This window comes from Etheostoma spectabile, chromosome 4 (genome assembly GCF_008692095.1).
Source record: "Etheostoma spectabile isolate EspeVRDwgs_2016 chromosome 4, UIUC_Espe_1.0, whole genome shotgun sequence".
Classification (NCBI taxonomy): domain Eukaryota; kingdom Metazoa; phylum Chordata; class Actinopteri; order Perciformes; family Percidae; genus Etheostoma; species Etheostoma spectabile.
The window spans coordinates 13,565,111-13,585,818 of record NC_045736.1 but is presented as its reverse complement, the minus strand read 5'-3'; the positions used below and the strand labels follow the sequence as shown (position 1 = coordinate 13,585,818).

The 20,708-nt window shown below is 38.8% G+C and overlaps 2 protein-coding genes across 2 annotated transcripts; both read right to left on the bottom strand.

Moving 5' to 3' along the window:
* Window positions 1–2,962: 2,962 nt before the first annotated feature.
* chmp4ba (charged multivesicular body protein 4Ba) lies at window positions 2,963–14,283 on the bottom strand. The gene is made up of 5 exons (XM_032513132.1): window positions 13,919–14,283; window positions 6,452–6,629; window positions 6,051–6,165; window positions 5,308–5,434; window positions 2,963–4,934 (listed from the first exon to the last, which is right to left on the bottom strand). The coding sequence occupies exons 1-5, from the start codon at window positions 14,100–14,102 to the stop codon at window positions 4,870–4,872; spliced, it is 669 nt and encodes a 222-aa protein (XP_032369023.1). The 5' UTR covers window positions 14,103–14,283; the 3' UTR covers window positions 2,963–4,869.
* An 831-nt stretch (window positions 14,284–15,114) lies between these two features.
* Window positions 15,115–20,450, bottom strand: LOC116687626 (uncharacterized protein C20orf85 homolog). The gene is made up of 4 exons (XM_032513133.1): window positions 20,084–20,450; window positions 18,754–18,835; window positions 18,418–18,516; window positions 15,115–15,360 (listed from the first exon to the last, which is right to left on the bottom strand). The coding sequence occupies exons 1-4, from the start codon at window positions 20,140–20,142 to the stop codon at window positions 15,205–15,207; spliced, it is 396 nt and encodes a 131-aa protein (XP_032369024.1). The 5' UTR covers window positions 20,143–20,450; the 3' UTR covers window positions 15,115–15,204.
* Window positions 20,451–20,708: the final 258 nt, after the last annotated feature.

Below are 20,708 nucleotides of genomic sequence, written 5' to 3'. Positions count from 1 at the left end.
AGCTGCCTGTCCCCAGAACACACTGTAAAAAACGCGGCCTCTGTAGACAGCCCAGGGTCTACATTGTAGACAGGCTGGAACACTGTGTGTGTATGTGTGTGTGTGTGTGTGTGTGGTGTTTGTGTGTGTGTGTGTGTGTGTGTGTGTGTGTGTGTGTGTGTGTGTGTGTGTGTGTGTGTGTGTGTGTGTGTGTGTGTGTGTGCCTAGTGGTGCAGGTGGGCAGTTTGTTTTGTTGCCGTTTGTAGAGCGTTCCAGCCAATAACCGGCAAGAAGGATTTGGGGGTGGAGGTTGGAGGGGTTAGTGCGCAGAAGCACAGAAGGGAGGGGGAGGGGACGGGATGAGGAAGAGGAGGGAGGGGGGGCGAGCAAGTCTCGTTTTGTTTGAAAATACTTCTAATGTCAAGAAGAAGTAACGTCACCCAACATCGCTTAGAGCACCTTTAACACGTTGATACTTGATTGGGAATCAATGGAGGATATGATATGATGGTTTTCGAGCATATTCAGTAGCTGTGCATTTGAATCATGCATTTAAAAGTCAGAGTAATGTAGAGGAGGAAAATAAGTGAGCACATTTTGTGTGACTAATTTTCAGAAGGAAATACTGTGGTTTTGACTCCACCATATCATAAAATGCACAGTGAAAGCACCTATAAAAAAAATAAAAGGCAAGTTGCATCTGTATCATCATAGCGATGTGTTGATAGTGTCGTTGTTTTATTATTATACTTTGATATGCCGCTATCAGCTGGCACATAAGCACTATCACTACTACTACTTGTGTAATATTGATCATGTGTTGGTAGACGGGATCCATTTTGTCAAGAAAAACTTTGTTTGCAAATGTTTGCTTTGATTCAGTGCAAAAATGAATGGAAACACCTTAAAATGTCTAATATCAATTCGATATACCAATTTGATCGCAAAACAGCATGTGACGTCGTTACGCACAGGTTTTAATTGGCTTTAAAGCCGTTGGATGGAAACACACTTTCACCGGCTTTATTCACATGAGTTTTTATACCGAACTTCAGATAATTTGATTGACAAGTGGATGGAAACTTAGCGTGGAGTCGACCCAGAAGCATAACACAGCCTTGAGTGTCATGGCATCAGTGTTTGTGTTTCCCCATTGGCCATTACCCTTTCAAAATGTCTTGGCGTGGCACAGGCTTTGTTGTTGTTGCTGTCACCCATTTAACTGTTGGAAAAAAATAGCAAATAACTGGCTAATGTAGCACAAAAAGACTAGAGCCCGACCGACATATCGGTGGACTGATACTAGGCATTTCCCGAACTATTGGTATCAGCAATTACATTTCTTGTTTTGCTTATGTAACCATTCATCAGAATCGTTTATAATGACAAATAGATGATTCTCATAAATGAAAGTTTAAAAAAACTAAAGAAAGACGGACGGTCAACCCTGTAATGAGCATTGGCGTGGTTTGTCCACCAGAGGACGCTCTACAACGTCCTTCTGATTGTACATGTTTTTATTGTGTTTTTGTCCAAGGGACTTTAAGTTTCTTATCTTAAGTTTGTATTTTTATACATTTTATTTATCAGAACTTTAATATATTTTAATGTTCCTCTGTTCTGTTGTGACATTAAAACAAATTATATTATTTTAATGAGAACTTATAAATAACTACAAATAACTAATGTTAGGGAAATCTGTTTATGTTTTGTTACGCGTTTCTGGATTTTTTTTTACCAATACATATACAGTATATCCGCCGATATATCGTAATATCAGATTTTTAAATATTTATATTGGTATCGGCCCTAAAAATCCTTTATTGTTCAGGCTCTAAAAACGATCTATTTCCCTGTTAGGTTTTCCAGTCACTAGGGTTCTCCTGTTTTACTGTAGTTTTAGACAGAAAGGGGCCACACGGAAATGAGATAGGACCAATTCAGAAACAGCCTGAGGCGGATCACATACCTTTCTCAAAGAACGTGACCTAGAATATGTACAGTACTATTAACATGCCAATGGATGCCTGAAAATGAGAATATATGGCTGGAAAATGTAGTGACTATACCATGAGCCAGGAGAAACAGGAGGTGAAAGACTCAAAGCCTCGGGTTGAAGAGGCTAAACTGAGCCCACTGGTAGAAACCCTATCCTACAGCTAATTTAAGAGCAGCGTTTTAAGTGGTTTTGCTCAGGACCACAGCTCACTGTCAGTCTATCGGTCTCAAGTCTCGCAGGCTTGAGTTTAGATTCTTACTCAAGTCTATAGTACATAACAGTCCACTGTCACCAATTCTCTTTTCAGATTTTTAAATATTTATCACTGGGGATAATGTATATAATAAATAGGATTGTTTATAAAGTGTCTTTTTTAATGTGTCCTTTCATAACTTTATTGTTATCATGAATGCAGTCAGTAATACAACTGTTAAGTGTTATAATGGAGCAATACATTAACATCTACAATGTGAAACAATTGCCAATTTGCATAATAAAGACGTTCATTCCTTAGTTACACACAAAACAAATAGTTTTACTTTTAAGCTCTCCGTAAAATATATTTAGGTCTTCAGGTTAGAGCGAGCACCAATGCTCACCAGTATGACAAAAAGTCATAAAAGCTCAGAACAGCATTTTTGTGCCACATTTGAGAAAAATAGATAACACAGTTAACTTTGTGTCAACATGCAGTCGTGTCTCCACGTATCTACATACGTAGCAACGGCGTAGATTTTATACATTATAAATCAAGCTTTGTATGCAGAAACTTAGCATAAAATGGAAATATTCAAGTAAAGTGCTTCAAAATCTCCCCTAAGTATATTATTTGAGATGTGTGGAGGTGATCACGAGAAAGACAAGATGGACTTTTAAATACCAGAAGACACCACTGCCAAATATACAGAACCATGTTGATGACCGCTGATTGAAAAAGGCATGAAAGGTAAACTTAGTTCAGACACAGAACAGATGCAACAGTGACCATACCTGCTCCCCAACTTTATTACGATAAAACTATCCAACCCCAGTCACAGAGCAAGATGGCGGCCACACAGAACATCTGAGCCGACACGGCTGCAGGTCACATTGTTTCTGTAGAGCCAGATAGAACGTGAGTGATATTTGAGGTAAGCAGAAAAGAAGAAAAGCAAACTCTGTTGGAAGTTTCTTTGCAATTGCTTGTCTTTAAATATCAGGACTGGGGTTGACCCACTCACAAATAAGGTGATTTTGTGTTACAAAAATGAGCACAACTTTCAAGTAACTATTTCATTTATTTAAAGACTTAGGTGATTTTTTAATTTCAGTTCACTTGATTGTGGACCGACCCCAATCCATCCATTCATAAACGTGTCTGCTGATAAAGGGGGGGGGGGGGGGGGGGGGGGGGCAGTGAGCTGAAGTTTTATTATGAAGACCAACATGGAACCAACACGTATCTCCATGTTTTGAATAACATTTGCAGTACAGGTGAGTCAAGAGCAAATGAAAAAAATAATCCAGCTCACCCGTCTCAATTTGACTAAATATTCACAAGAGGTCACTGTGTCAAAAGGCTGAAAAAACAAAAACACCACACACGCTCACCCACACCCACATCAATCTTTAAGTTGAACCAATCTAGGATTTTCTCAGAGTACATCACTGTTAAACCACAGGACAGAAAAGGCGCGGAAGGTGTCAGGCACGTGCAATTTTAAATTGAGGGTCAGAGGCCTTCCAAGGTGTTATAACGTGCCCTCTGTCAGCCATATTAGATGTCCACATTGACTCCTGTTAAAGAGTCACAGGCCAATAAGGTTGGGAATCATTGAACTAAATAATACGTCTGCTAGCTATAAGACAAATATCACTAACAGACAGGAGAATTGTTACTGAAAATTCATATCCCATATCTGTGTTTAATGTGCGATTTTCTTAAAGACCTGACAAATGCAGCTGTTTCAAGTTTCAATGGCTACAGTATGAGCATTCAAGCCATTGGTTTAAACCAGAAACTGGTGCATTGGTCATGTTCAGTGATGGAAATAAAAGACTTATTAACAATACTCTACTATATTGACATTTTAGGAATTGAACCAGAGTGCCTGGTGGTCCAGATGTTGCCCCAGACACTTCAGTAGGAGATATGGCTGACAGAAGGATCGAACCCTGGATCCTCCCTTAACAAGATGTTTCCACTGCTGTAATGTGTAATATGTATTTTGTAGTTTGACAGCGTTTCAATGAGAAAGTCCTACATTGCCATCTTTCAATCCTTTTTATTTATTTTTTTTGCTGCTGCTGAGATTTAGCAGCGATGCTGTAGATGGGTCGTCGTCATCATTGTAGAAGAGCAGAGAGATGACAACGCTGGAAGCAGAAAAATGGCTGAATCATGTTGTCTTTCTGTTGTTGCTATTTTCCCCACGCATCGGTTTATTCTTCACATTCCTCCCAGAAACAAACCTCGTCCTGTTCCTCCACACACCCTTGCCTAGAAGTATGCACTTGCACTCTCCTGCCCAAAATGTGCATTCACGTACTCTTTGTCCTCCAAAAGACAACTTTGATTTTGGTAACCACAGGCTGTTGGGGCATGACATATGCTCTCCGTACTCTATTGCCCTTCAGAAACTGAGGAGTGTACAGCTGGAACAAATAGATGTTACGTTGACATTAATCAAAGAAGAGAAAATGCCGGGTTCATTTCATTTTAAGTCACAAGTGCATACTTTAGGTTTGGGGTATGGTTAGATATCGGGACGTTGGCTTTAAGATAGAGCAGCATGCCTGAAGCCAGCTCAGCAGCCCATAGTCCCTGTCTCTCTTCCAGATGTCTGGGAGCAGCCTGGTCGCACAGAGACAGACAGGAGAGGGACACTAGCTAGCTAGCAGGGCAAGCTAGCTTAGTTAGCCGCCCAGGCCTCGAGGTCCGCCATGTCGTCCTCGTCTTCTTCGTCCTTCTTCTTGGCTAAAAAAAGAAAAGAGGAACAAACAGGAATAAAACATGACATTATGTCATTGTGTGAATTTTTGTGATGTGGTGTAAGAATGTAGCATAGTGGTGGTGTGTGTGTGTGAATTTAATATAACGTTTATTTAACCCAAAAAAGTTCATTTTTGAATTTTCCTTCAAAAATAAAAGGAAAAAAACAACAAAAATGCCGCAAAAGTGCAGGAAAAAAACCCTGTTGAAAACGTGCAGAAAAACAAAAAAAGCGCGGAACAAAAGTGACACAAACATCGGGAAAACAACAGAAAAAGTTGTTTTTAATTTGGACCAAGAAAAATAAAAAGTTGCATGGCGGAGGGGAGGACAACACGAGGTTTAAGTGATATAATACCTGGTCTAGATGGTAGTGATGTAGATGGTACGCTGGGTAGAGGGACGTCCTCTGTTCCCTCGATTTCCAGAAGGTTTTTGTCCAGCTCTTCCTGTTCCAGCTCTTCCAGCTCAGCCATGAGCTCATCCTGGACACACACAAGCATAATTAACCAAGCAACCAGGTTTGTGTAGGCACATCATGGACAGACTAATTTTATCAAGCAAGGCTAGTTCCTCTCATCTGAGTTTTCTCCATTTTATTCTAATGTGAGCAGCTGCAAGTGTGTATTAGCGTATGTAGACATTGCGTGCATCCTTTATGGGTCACCAAGTCAACTATAAAAGTCCAAGTCTTGAGTCTACCGCTCTGCACAGATACATACTACAGTACGTGTACAATAGAAAGCATCTTCTCTAAGCACCTCACTTCTGAGTTGCAACAACTAAGACGAGGATGCAAACGGGGACATGCAGGGGTCCTAATGGTGATACCAGAGTCTACCAGGGCTTGTTTGGTGAGTGAATGAAGCTGTACTCATGTAGCTGCAGGTGTGGGATTTCTTTGTCTAACCAAGTGGCGATGTTTAGCACTACAACTTTCACCTAACAGTTCCAGCAAGGGCCATCAGAGAATATAACGAACCAGAGCAGGTCAGAAGTATGGCAGGTGAATTTAGACTCTGGTGCCACGGGTTGAAACGCAGCTGAGCTTCCTGATTATCTGAGAGGGTTCTGGTCTATGGTTCTGGTCTATGTTCTCACCTCGTCAAACTCATCTCCGAAACCGATCGGCCTGGAAATGACATCTGAGATTTCTTGAGCCACTTCTTGTTGTTCTGTGATGTCGGCCATCAGATCGTCCACTTTGTCTATGTCCCTGTAGCACAGGAGGATCCAGGGAGAGAGACAACATGAAACTGTACACATAAATAAAAACATGTCTCAATATAAACTAGTGATGGACCACGTGCCACTAGATACACGGGCCACCAACCAAAGCAAAACAAGGAATGACAAAACCAGCTAAGGGTTGACGCACAAACAGAAGTAGACTATTGTAAGTAGGCAATACTGTGTGTTGTAACTCATTATATTTACTTCACATTAGAATTACCTCAACAACGAGAATAAAATTTAAAAAAAATCAAACCTGTCTCTCTTACATGTTTTCGTGTGCGGCCTTCATTGCCTTGGCGGCGTAGCCCATGTTCTTGAGCACTTCTGTGTTGGTGTTGGCGTTCTCTAGCGCCTCCCTCTGGAACTCAATGGTAGACAACGTGCCGTCGATCTGGGCCAGCTGCTTCTCGTACCGCTTTTTCCTTTTCAAGGCCTGTAGAGCCGCTGGACAGAAGAAGAACCAGTTAGTTCAAGAGACAGCTACCTACGCCTTGTCAAAGGGACTGTAGACTCTCAGACTTGCACTAAATCCCTGCTAATGGTCTTCACATTGTGTTTCAAACAAATGGGATGCTTCCAATTGTTGTCTCTCTTTCCATGAGAGAAAGAGAGACAACAAGACAGTAGCACACATAACTGGAGACAAATTCCGCCTGCTTAAAGACACAGTGCGTTTGAGAACATTTCCAGCGGAAATTGGCGCTGCACCAAAAGCCACATGAAGATGTGACCAGTGAACCTTTGGTACAACGTGACAATGCAGCAGCAGCAGCAGCAGCAGCTTACCTTCTGTGAGTGTTTCAGTTCAAATTAGGAGCAGGAAGAGCTGTGCTGGGCTCAGTTAATCTGATCAAATTCTGTCTAAGCCAAATCTGCCAGCAGACACACACAATATGCTTCAGTCAGGCTGTTTTAGGTTTTTTTTTTTCCCCCTCACTATTGCTCTCTAGAACAAGACCCTGCATCTCACAAAGCTCACAGAGCTCTGGTCTCACCTAGATTAGGAAAAAATAAGACAGGATAATACTATTTGGAAAACCTGAGGCAACTGATTGATTTCATCACTGGAAAGAACACCTCCAACTGGTCTTGGTTGATTCTGAAGAAGAGTGCTGAAAGAATTTGTTAACTAATTGATTAGTCGATTGTCAGAAAAGTAATCGACGGCCATTTTGAAAATAGATTAACTGTTCAAGCCATTTATGAATCAAAAAATGACACAAACCCAACCAGAGGAGTTTTGGATTCAATATATTTTGGTTTTAGACTGTTGGGTCAGACAAAAACAAGACGTCAACTTGGGCTTAGGGAACCTGTGATCGGCCCTTTTCACTTCTATTGTGACATTTAATTGACTCAACAGATGATCAACTGATTAAAAAACTGACAGTTTAATGTAAGAAAATAATCATTAGTTGCAGCCCTTTGTAGCAAACAATTAATTCCATTAGCGATTAATCTGATTAATCTTTTTTCTATCAATCAAATGATCATTCAACCCATAAAAAGACGAATGGGGGCATCTAAAGCTCTAAGAGCTCGACGTGACGTCTTTACATGTCTTGTTTAGTCAGATCAACGAACAACAAAATATATTCAGTTTACAATGCTATAAAATAGAGCTTAAATTAAGCTAACATTCTGTCAATAGCTAATCAATTAATTCACTACTGGTTCCAGCTCTCTTATTTTCTTTACATTGACTGATTAGTCTGTATGCTGGCATTCAGTATCTGTCTGTGAACAAATATTGTAAACCAGAAAAACAAGGAAGTCCCCTTTGGTGCTGACATGGTAACTCACGAGTCATCGAGGGAGCCGGTGAACTAAGCCAGCCTTTAGAGTCATGTGTTGGGAGAGCGGAGGGTTATGTAACAAGAGATAAGTACGTGTGTCGGTTTATAGCTCCATTTTAGAATCACGATTAGAAAATGAGATACGAGTTATATGAGGATAAATAAAATAAAAATCTAAGCTAAGATTTGTTTTAAAGGTTTTAGCATTGAAACACTTTCCACTTGCTGTCACCCTTTTGTGCAGCAACAGATAACTGGAATGATTCAGTGGAATGCAGCCTGTTGTTATCGGATTCAGAAACTTCAAAACGGACAATGTGCCAGTTAGTCATGCATATTTTATATTATATAGATTTCTTTTTTTTAAATAACCTCTGCTTTCATCCGGCTCTGTTGCAGCCACAGGGAAGTTTTCCCTATCTAAGATCTGTTTCACGTAAATGTACGCACAATTCAAGTGTATAAAGGATCAAGCCATCAGATTTTCAAGCAGAAGTCTCTCTGTAACCAGGTCACCATATTTCCAGTTTGCAATGTTTCTGAAATGTGGTTTTACGCATGTAAACACAAACAGCAAAAGACTCATTCACTTTCTTTTAGACTTCTCTCAGCAAGGAATAGACTGCCATGACATGACAGAGCATGAATCCTCGTCATTTTACTGAGGTTGACTTTTGAACTGAATAGATTCTAATGATATATATATTCACGTCTCCTGAGTGTTTGCTATCTATATGGTGATCCCCTGACTTTTCATTACATTATATTACATGCCATTTAGCTGACACTTTTATCCAAAGTAAATTACAACTGCTATATGTGTCAGAGGTTGCACATCTCTGGAGGAACTAGGGGTTAAGTGTCTTGCTCAGGGACACATTGGTTGCTGTATTGCAGTGGGAATCGAACCCAGGTCTTCCACCCCAATGTAAATGGACTGCTTTTACATAGTGCTTTTCTAGTCGACTACTAAAATTTATAATTTATAAAACTTACAAAGCGCTTTTACATTGTACAGGAATCATTCACACACTGTGGCCGAGGCTGCCGTACAAGGTGCCACCTGCTCATCAGATAAACATTCACACACATTTACACTCCAAAGGCGCAGCATTGGGGGTAACTCGGGGTTGAGTGTCTTGCCCAAGGACACTTCAACATGGCAGGGCCATCATCAACGTTGTTGTTGGTTGAATAATTTTGTTTATGCCAGCATACTTTAAAAACTAATGACATTCCCATCAACCTTGGCTGTAGTTTTGGGTTCAAGGCTAATTCGCTAATGTTAGCATGTTGACTAAACTGAGATGAAGAACATAGTTAACCTCATATCCATTTACAACAGCATGTTAGCATGGTTAGCATGATTTTAGCATGTAGCGTACCCCTGAGCCTAAGCAGTAACCTATATTGCAACCTTTAGTGCTGTATTAACACCTCCCTCATGAGGGATTCAGCCTGTTTCATCCTTTTATTACTGCTTTGCATGGTTGAACGGTGCACGAAGATGGCCTGTGTCTGTGATGTTTTGCTGTGTTTTGATGCTTGTTTGGCTTCTTATACTGAATGTGGGTACTGTTGATGTGTAACTGTGCTAATGTCTTGCGGTTTCTGTTGCTCTGGTCTAAAATCATCAGGCCAAAGCACTACAGTTGAAAATTAGCCGTCTGCCTAACACTGGCACATTTACAGAAAGGTTAATTAATGTGTGTTGTCATTTATAAAATGGAAGAAAAAAAAAAGAAGGAAAGAACGTAAAAACACAGCTTCCCACAGCTGCTAACATACCTGTAGACTCTTAAACTTTTTTCACTAAATTTCTTTGAGAAACACTTTTAGAACATGGGTTTCTTCATTTAAAAAAAATAAATCAAGCCAAATCTGAAGGTTAGGATCAGTCAGAACATAAAACATGGACTAACACACACAAACACACACACACACACACACACACACACACAAACCTGTGTCCACACAAATCTGGTCCACCAGGAGCCAGACAGAAACTAAAATTTCCAGTTTCATCTGATTATATCAGCACCAAGCCCTATTCCTGGGCTGATAACGTCATTACCCAATGACACACAACTCAATATTAGATTATCTCAGTCGCAGAGCTGCATTCAAATCGCGTCAATTCTGTGACCTCTTTCCTGTTGTCTTGCTCTTTTCTACGGACCACTTGACAACCTCAGAGGCTTTTTACCTGTAGTGACTATCTCTATGCCCCAAATCGGATTTACGAGTGGCCATTTCTTTGTCACGTTGTCGCTTCCATGAACTCTACTCAACCAAAATGTAGAACACATGAGTCGGTTACTGTTACGTACGTAGTAAGTTTGGCCAAACAATCTTCTCAGTAAAGGAATTGCCTTCCTGTTGAACTCAGAGAAAGCAGCAGCTATCTATCATTTAAAATCACACTCAAGAGATGGATTACAACAATCAAAACTGCAATCATCAATAGCTGTTTTACCTCATCCTTGATACTTCTCTTCTTTGTATTGTCCTTATTTTCTGTCCCCTTCTCTTTTTTCTTCTTATTTGTTATCAATTTGCTTTCTATCTTCCTTGTATTCTTTTTTATTAATGTAACAGGCTGCGGTGTTGACCTGCCAAAGGACTACAGAGGAAATTAGCTTGTTTGCTAACTGGCACATTCATATTTTGAGTGTAAACAGAAAAATGTCAATTGATGTGCATAGTCACTTTTAAATAAACTACAGAAAAAAGCATTTTGACGATAGGTTGCCTGTAAAACATATTTAGGAATATGCTGCTGATGTACTGTTGCTAGTTTGCTGCTACTTAGGCATTTTTATCAACATGATGTTATTCTTCAGTTCTTTCCTAAATCAACTCTCTGTAACTTGAAGAATAAAACCCCACATGTTAAACAAAGCTGAAGGGCCTTATCAAAATAAAGTCAAACCGCATGAAGGATGTAAAGTATAGTAGTTGCAGGTGTGAACAGCAAGTCATTAAACCTGTTACCTGTTACCACGGTAGATTTTCTTTGAGGAATTGAGGCATTGTGTGTATCGTTATTCATCCCCTGACTAGAGGGAGGCTAACTATAATAGGATGAACAATGCTGAAAATCAGGTATTGGTGTTTGAAGACTGAGTCCCTTGAAAGCAGAAGAGGATTTTAAAACCCGTTGTAACAACACTCCCCGCAGCCACAGCTGTCAGTTTGGCTGTATGTAATTAGAAAGTCAGATTATATTTTCTTGCCACAATTATTGAGGCCAAAAATATCACGGTAAATTAAGTGTTATCCTGTCCTATCTAGTTAGACTAAACTCTCCTGAAATACTTCTATTAGAGCTGAATAATAGTAACATTACTTCACACCATGTTTACCTTGGATGTTATTGAAGAAAAATTGTCAACTGTGTGATGCAACTTTGTTGGATGCAAAAGCACAAACATAAAACACCACAAACATGAGATCTCTTTAGGGTGCTAATGGTACAATTAGTTGTTTTTTTTTTTTTTTTTTTTAAAGACACAACTTGGGTAAATATATGCACAACGCCAGGTCAAATCGACACTAAACAAATGCAAAAAATGTGTTACAGAACATCATGTTCTCCTCTGCTAGTGGGGTGACGCGAATGTTATGTCCCCCAAAAGCTGAAATTAAACCTTCCCTGTGGTCAGGGCTGAAATTAGGAACGTATTGTGAGGGATCTTGAGGCCACCCGTTGTCTCTTTGTTGGTCACGTAACATGTCTACTGGTCATGCTTGAGGAGGACGAACTAAGACTGGCGTAGCAACATTTGACAGTTTACATGTCCTGCTGTGGTTTTTTACCCCGTTTCAACAGTACAACAGCGCTCCCATGTTTAATCCAGATGGTTAGAGAGGCCTTTGAAGAATCTGGAAATACTTGTTAACACTGCTATAGTGGAAATAATCTTCTAGGTTTTTAAAAGATTGAAAGGGATTTATTTTTAAGAAAACACTTTCGTTGTTACTTGAATATAATGTTAATACATGCAAGGAACATTCTGGGGCAATGGACATGTAGTGGACAGAAGTAGCAGTAGTATATAAATACAAAAAGGAAAAACTAAAATTACTATAACAAGTAAATAGTGCGTCTGTGCCGACATATAATACTATGCAAACATTAGATTAGACTTTATTCATCCCACGACGGGGAAATTTTGTTGTCACAGCAGTAGCATTTTTCTAAATAACGGCAAAAAACTAAAACATACAAACAAGTAAGCACACAAGAAATCCAGGCAAACAATAGACAATGATGATATAATATGGCTGACTGAGTAAGTAAAATGGCGTCAAATAAAGGTATTTTAAAGTGCGGTTGCCATGATACAAGAAACAATATTGCAGTGTAAGTGACGTTAAAATTAAATTGAATGTGTAATTAGAGTGACGAAGCAAAAGTCAGTAGCAGAATTTAAATTACATTAACCTGTGACCAGTGATGTAGTGGAGGCTAAACGCACGTAAACGCCGTTTATGCACCTCTCAAAATTCGGAAATGGCGTTTACCCACCTCCAAAGTGCCACTGACTCAAAAAGCCAGGCATTGAATAGGTTAGCCGACCCCTTCAGACAGGAAGTTGCAGGTCACCTAGCTACCTTTTCCCATTAGTGAAATTCAGGATATATTGTCTGATAAATAACTGGATGTTATTTCATTCTCTGGCCACTGAGAGTTAGTGACAAGAATCTCCCTTTGCTAGTCAGCTAGCTAGTTATTGTTGTCGCTCTAGCTGTTCGCGGTTTCGCGGGTAAGGTAAATGTTTCTATGGTAACAGCGAGTTGGGCCAATCAGAAACGTTGCTGTTACGCTTAGGATTGTGGGTAATATAGTTTTTCTACGTAAGATAGTGGATAATTGTTTTTCTTATAATATTACAAGGTTGATATCATACGGACTTCTAGCTTCATAAGGAGCAAAACTGGGTTTCTACCTTGGATGGTTTATACATTATGGCTGATAATCTAAATTCTTATGGAGAAAATCAATGGGATTTTTAATATATATATATGTGTATGTATGTATGTATGTATGTATATATATATATGTTTCTGAGAGGTTTGTGGTGATAACTGATAGTATTAATACTGCACTGCCCTTAAAAGACAGTTAAAAATGGAGTTGTATGTATGTATGTATGATATATATATATATATATATATATATATATATATATATAATATATATATATATATATAAAAGTAGAGCACACACATATATACACATACACATTTTTTTATACATACACATTTTTTGTGTGTGTGTGTATATATATATATATATATATATAGTAGAGCACACACATATATACACATACACATTTTTTTATACATACACATTTTTTGTGTGTGTATATATATATATATATATATATATACACACACACAAAAAATAGTACAGAATTTATAGTTTACCCACCACTTTTTTTACCACTACACCTCTGCCTGTGAGGATAAATATTGAAAAGTAAGTACTTGTAATAAAATAATAATTAAGTGCAATATCTGAATACTATTACCTAAGATATACTACGAAAACACGTAGGGCCTTTTTTTAACGTACTTGTTTTAACTGATTGACATCATGTCCGCGAACTTGCCTCGAGTTAATTTAACGTTGCAAACAAGTGTATGCAACAAACTCGTTGTATGATATGTTTCTGAGAGGTTTGTGGTGATAACTGATAGTATTAATACTGCACTGCCCTTAAAAGACACAGTTAAAAATGGAGTTGTATGCGACCGTGTGGGACAAACCATGGGCTCGTGCTCAGGTAAAGCAGCAGCCCGTCAACTGCCAACTTCCCGGTTGCTCTACCGTCGTTAGCCTGGGGGCTAACTACCAAACTAACTAACTAATTAACTGGCTAGCGGTTTCCCCAAGCTGTCACACCCCGAACTTCAGGAGCTTTTTCTCACCTCGTTTGTTTTTCGTGCCGTTCTTCTTCGCCGTCAAGAGCTCCTGGTCGATTTTCTTTTCTAAAAAATCCTGTTTTTTGGCCAACATCTCCTCAGTCTCTCGGAGTTTCTGGATAGCTTCCTGGGGTGTCGGCGCTTTCCCACCCTTACCACCGCTGCCGAACAACTTACCAAACACCGACATGTTGTTAGTAAATGTAAACAGCAACGAGTGTGTTAACCGTACGCGAACAGCTGGTACTTTCTGTTACCGAACAGGTAACGTTAATCGTTAAAGTGCTCTGTTGCCTTTTCCGTCCACTATCGTCGCCGAGCCGGAGGGCTGCTGCCGCTGCTGTTGTTGTTTTGTCTCTTCTTCCGCTATTCCAGAAAGGCCTCGTGATGTCATTACGTCAGCGCGGTTACGTGACTCACACCGTGAGGCGCGTCTATGGAGACATCATGTTAGGTCTATTTATGGAGGAATGTCACAACAGAGCAAGACGTGTTATTAAAGTAATTTCGCTTGGTCTTGTCCCTGCTCTTGGCAAGATAATAATAATAATAATAATAATACATTTTATTTATAATGCCCTTTACATTTCACAAGGAAATCTCAAAGGGCTAAGGGATGTCTGCACATCAACATCCAATCAGAAACCATTGTATTTTTTCGAAAACAAAATCAAACAATTACTACGTTATGTATAATAGCCTAAAGAGTCTAAAAATATTAAAGCTATTAAAAACGTTACCTCCTTCCAGGTCAACAAAGAATCAGTGGTGAGACAGAATATATATATATAGGCCTATATATAAGGGAATTCAAAGAAAGAGTGAAGTTACATTTGAAAGGTAGGCTACTACAGTGAAAAGTACTGTGATCCATTTAATTTCAGGCTTAATATATGCTTCACTCCTGTCAAAATTTATAACACGGTTACTGCTCTTAACAATATTCTCTGTTGGCATTATGAGCAAGACAAGATCATATGTTTCAACATTATTTGGTATTGCTCAAAACTGAAAACGTCTGAAAGAGAATAAACTGTGGTTTAGAAGATTATAGGTGATCATGTGATGTGTCTGTTAAACTACCATCAAACAAACTAAAGAATCTCAACATCCAACCTTTCTGAACTGTGAATAATGAAGAAAAGCAGTTTTAAAGGGACATAAAATAATTTTGTTTGGATTTACAGGCTATAATCTCCCAATTGGTTTAGTTTATGTCTTTATTTATTGCTACATCCTCTGACTCACTGAGTCAGTGATTAGCCAAGATGACACAGAATGGTGGCTTCAAGTCAGTTGCAAGCGTCTAAAGGCCAGCCCAGCTCCTTCAGAAAACTACGCCTCCCATGGTGCACTGTGGCATACTTTTCCAGTTGAAGATGCGGATGACCTGAACGCCAACCAATCAGGGCCTGAGTTGTCTGAGGAACTGGAGGAGAGGCTCCGACCTGGAGGAAAGAAACATGGGTGGTGTGAAAGTTTGATTTGTTGACAGACAGACAGACAGACAGACAGACAGACAGACAGACAGATAGATAGATAGATAGATAGATAGATAGATAGATAGATAGATAGATAGATAGATAGATAGATAGATAGACAGACAGATAGATACGATAGATAGATAGATAGATAGAAGACAGACAGACAGACAGACAGACAGATAGATAGATAGATAGATAGATAGATAGATAGATAGATAGAGATAGATAGATAGATAGATACGATAGATAGCTGAAGACGAAGATAGCTAGAAGAGACAGATAGATAGAAGATAGATAGATAGATAGATAGATAGATAGATAGATAGATAGATAGATAGATACATAGATAGACAGATAGATAGATAGATAGATAAAGATAGATAGATGATAGATACATAGATACATAGATAGATAGAGATAGATAGATAGATAGATAGATAGATAGATACATAGATAGATAGATAGATAGATAGATGGATAGATAGATACAGGGCCGGCCTGTGGCTTAGGCAGTATAGGCAAATGCTAAGGGCGCAAACCACCAGGGGGCGCCCGGCCTGTGCTGTACCTGTAACGTAGGGTGACCAGACGTCCCCGGTTTCCGGGGACAGTCCCTTATTTTGGCTACCTGTCCCCGGCTGGATCTGTCCCCGGAAATGTCCCCGGTTTTCACTGTGACTGAAAGACCCGAAATTGGAATGAAAGAAAAAACGTAGCCGATAATCGCACACCCAACACAGGCTCCAGACAGCCAGAGCCAGCGGTGCTCAGAGATGTTTTAGAAGCCGTATTTACGATGTTAAAAATCACTGGTTATTTACATGGAGTCTGGTGCGTTTAGCGAACGCAATTTCGCGGACTTTATGTTTTAAAAAGGATCTTAATCTTTAACAGAAAGGTCGACCTCCTTAGAAATCCTTCCCATAATGTTGTCAGACACTTAGAATATTAATCTGAGTCTGTTAGCAGCAAAACAAGCACTTTTATGAACGTAAATACAAGCTGGACAATTATCCCATTAACTTAACTAGCGATCTCGTTTAATACTGCATCAATGTCAAAGGAAAATATGTCCTCAGTAGTTTTATTGTATCTGATTCTCAATGAGCTGTTCCAGAAACAGCCTTGAGCAGTAAAGCAAAGCTGTCAGTAGTTCAGTAAACATTCCAACATTATGAAATATTGAGACTTTCTATCTTGAAATATTAGGACTATAAGGACTTTCTATCTGAAATATTAAGACGTTATATCTTGAAATATTAGGACTTTCTATCTTAAAATATTAGGACTATTAGGACTTTATATTTTGAAATATTAAGACTTTCTATCTTTGAATATTATGACTTTTTATCTTGAAATATTAGGACTTTTTATCTTGAAGTATAAGGATGGATTTTTATCTTGAAATATAAGACTTTCTAGCTTGAAATATTAGGACTTTTTATCTTGAAATATTAGGACTTTTATCTTGAAATATAAGGATGGATTTTTTATTTTTGAAATATTAGGACTTTCTATCTTGAGGTGTAGTGGAGTGGAGTAGGAACTAGCAGCAGGGGTGGGTCTAGGATGATACCTTGGGGGGGGGGGGCTCAGCCCCTAATGAGAACAGCTCTAGGTCTAGTGTCCCCGTTTTAAGTTTTACAAAAATAAAAACATTACTTGTTTTGGAGGTAAATATGCTTCTGAGCTGAAAATGTCCCCGGATTTTGTCTGAGAAATCTGGTCACCTTATATAACGTCACCTTAATTAAAAAAACAAGCCCGACTTCTTTTACCTGCATCTAAATCTCATAATGTCAAAGCGTCCTAAACTGTCTGGTGCCAGGGGAGGAAAAAAAGAAAAGTAAGAGGAAAAAATGACAAAGACAGAGGTATGTTACAGTAAAGGTGATGATGATAATGATATATTTTGCTGTTGCAGAACAATGATTGATAATAGCATCAGCCGTTAGCATGACATAGTTGGCTAATCAATAAATAGCGAGCGCTATCTGTTAGTTTTAACATCAGTTAACTGTACAGTGATGCAAGGGGCGCCACCTAAAATCTTGCCTAGGGCACCAAATTGTTTAGGGCCGGGCCTGGATAGATAGATACATAGATAGATAGATAGATAGCAGACAGACAGACAGATAGATAGATAGATAGATAGATAGATAGATAGATAGCTAGATAGATAAGATAGATAGATAGATAGATAGAAGATGAAGATAGATATGATAATGATAGATAGATAGATAGATAGATAGATAGATATAGATAGATATAGATAGATCATGAATAGATGATGATGATAAGATAGATAGTAGGATAGATAGAATAGATAGATGATAGAGACAGATAGATAGACGATAGATGATAGATAGATAGATGAGATAGATAAGAATAGATAGATAGATTATAGATCGATAGATAGATAGATAGCTAGATAGATAGATAGATAGATAGATAGAGATCAGATAGATAGATAGATAGATAGATAGATAGATAATAGATAGATGATAGATAGATAATAGATAATAGATAGATAGATAAAATAGATAGCATAGATCTAGATAGATAGATAGATAGTAGGATATAGATAGATAGATGCTAGATATATAGATAGATAGATAGATATAGATAGTGTAGATGTAGATTAATATATGATAATAGATAGATAGATAGATAGATAGATAGGATAATGTACAAATACAAAATGATAGATGATGATAGATAGCCAGATAGATAGATGATGAATAGATCATAGATAGATAGATAGATAGCTCGATAGATAGATACAATAGATGATAGATACATAGATAGATAGATAGATAGATAGATAGATAGATAGATAGATAGATAGATAGATAGATAGATAGATAAGATGATAGATAGATATAGATAGATAGATGATAGATAGATAGTAGATGATGATAGATAGTATAGATACATATAGATAATAGATAGATAGATAGATAGATAGAATGATAGATAGATAGATAGATAGATAGACAGACAGATAGATGGTTAGCATACATGGATTAGTTTTTCTGGATGGGTTGGAGGTCGTTCTGCCAGGTGATGGGGAAGATCCACTTTGACCACCTCCTTCATCTTCACACTCTCCCTCTCGTACTGAAACACACGTCACAGAGAGATGTGTGTTTGTGTGTTGCAAAGACAAAGAAACAGTATCTGCGTTTTCTATTGTTTCGAGAGGACAATTTATTTGCTGCTAATATAATATACTGTATGTTATCTGGTATCTTGCTCAGGTACTTTTTATCAACAGTAGATGGCAGTGTGTGAACATGGTTTACCACCAGACCTGTTTGTGTGTGTGTGTGTGTGTGTGTGTGTGTGTGTGTGTACCTCCTTGTAGGCCTCGGTGAGGAAGCCCCACTTGTTGGGCCAGACTTCTGCCAAATCTTTCTCAACTTTTACATGTGATTTCCTACACGCACACGCACGCGCACACACACACACGCATGCGCACACACACACACGCACACACCACACACACACAAAGGATAAGTTTAAGTTTTTTATGTGATATCGTGCTTCATAGAGCACAGACAGGAAAAGGAAACAAAACGGTTTTTCTACCAGCGACTCCAAACAGAACACAAGAACCTCCTCATCATCAAACTTTATTTGTATTGTTGAATGCTAACAAAATAATAAATGGCTTATCGTTGTTTAAACAAAATATGGAGAGAAAACCTTGATTTCAGCAAGGGCCATAGAGCGAGCATGAAGCAGGCTGATCTGTCCTGCTGCAACTGCCCAAAAAACATTTGCAGAGTCTCAAGAGAGATCATCTTCCCACACTAAAAGACCCTTTTCACATCATAACGTGGTATTTTTCATGACAATGTTTTCCCGTTACTATTGCATACCAAATAATGAAATGTTGTCTTGTTGTCTTGCTACTACTTGGTTCATTTAAAACAAATATATTAAAGAGACACAAAAAAAGGATTTGAAGTGATAGCATTGCACAATGACTGTATGGTTCCTTGGCATCTAAACACTAAGTCTAGTATGGATGTGTTGTTATTTAATCTGCCGTAGATAGATGGTAAAAAAAGAAGAAGAAAGGAAAAGAAAAACAGTAAACAGTTAAATGTGTGTAGGTACAGTATGTATGTATGCAATAAGAAAATAAGAGATAGTGAAAAGGAATATGAATAAGGACAATATGTTACCAGCAATAGCATTATATAATGGTTACAGTCATTCATCCTTCTCCACTTTTACATGTGATTTCCAACACACACACACACACACACACAATAATGCAATACAGCAAAGAGAGTAAACTGTTCCACACACACACACCACACACACACACACACACACACACACACACACACACACACACACACACACACACACACACACACACGTCAAATTAAGAAGAAAAGAGAAGAAAGAAGAGATAGTGAAAAGGAATATAGATAAAAACATATTAACAGCCAATAAGCATACAGAAAAAAAACACAGGGTATATTTTCAAAACAACATAGTATGAGAACTTACTATTCAGAATTATTAACATCTAGTCAACGTAACAATAATTCCCCCACACCCAAGTAAAACACAAGTGAAAAGCTTTGGCTTTTTTCATAAAAAAGTGATTGAAATAAAAACAAATGATGCACAGCACTGAAACAAGTAGGCTAGCAGTGAGCAGGTTTACCAGATTTCATCTTGATGCACAGCGTTGATGGGCTCAGATGTTCGCTGGGAATCCGCCATCTGTCCTGACCACTGTGAGTGTGTGAGTGTGTGTGTGTGTGTGTGTGTGTGTGTGTGTGTGAGTGTCAGATACAATGTGCGTGCGTGTGTGGCTTCTTTTCTCTGTCCGGCTAATGTTTCACCTGTGTGTAAGCCACACTGACAGACCTGTTTACTGTCGTTATGGAGACGGAGTTCCCTGGCACATTTATCTTCCCTCTGTCCTGTGTGTGTAACCGTGGCGACGGTGGGATGGAACCACTGGACTGGTCGCTGGGAACTCAGACATGTTTGTGTTTGCAGTCCCACTGTCTTGGTCCAGACTGAAATACCTCAACAACTCACCAAAAACTAACCCATAGGTGCACGTTTCACCCCATAGACCCCCATAGTAAAAGAACTGCGGCATCCTGAATGGTGCTGAGCAAACAGGGACGAGGGACTGGATACACTCTCATCTCATTCATCGAAAATGCATGTTTGATGCTTTCATATATAACACTTTCATCAGGATCTTTTCAAACAGTCATAGCATCAGCTGTGGGAATATCGCAGTCTGCACTCAGCCGTATCACAGCACGAGTCCT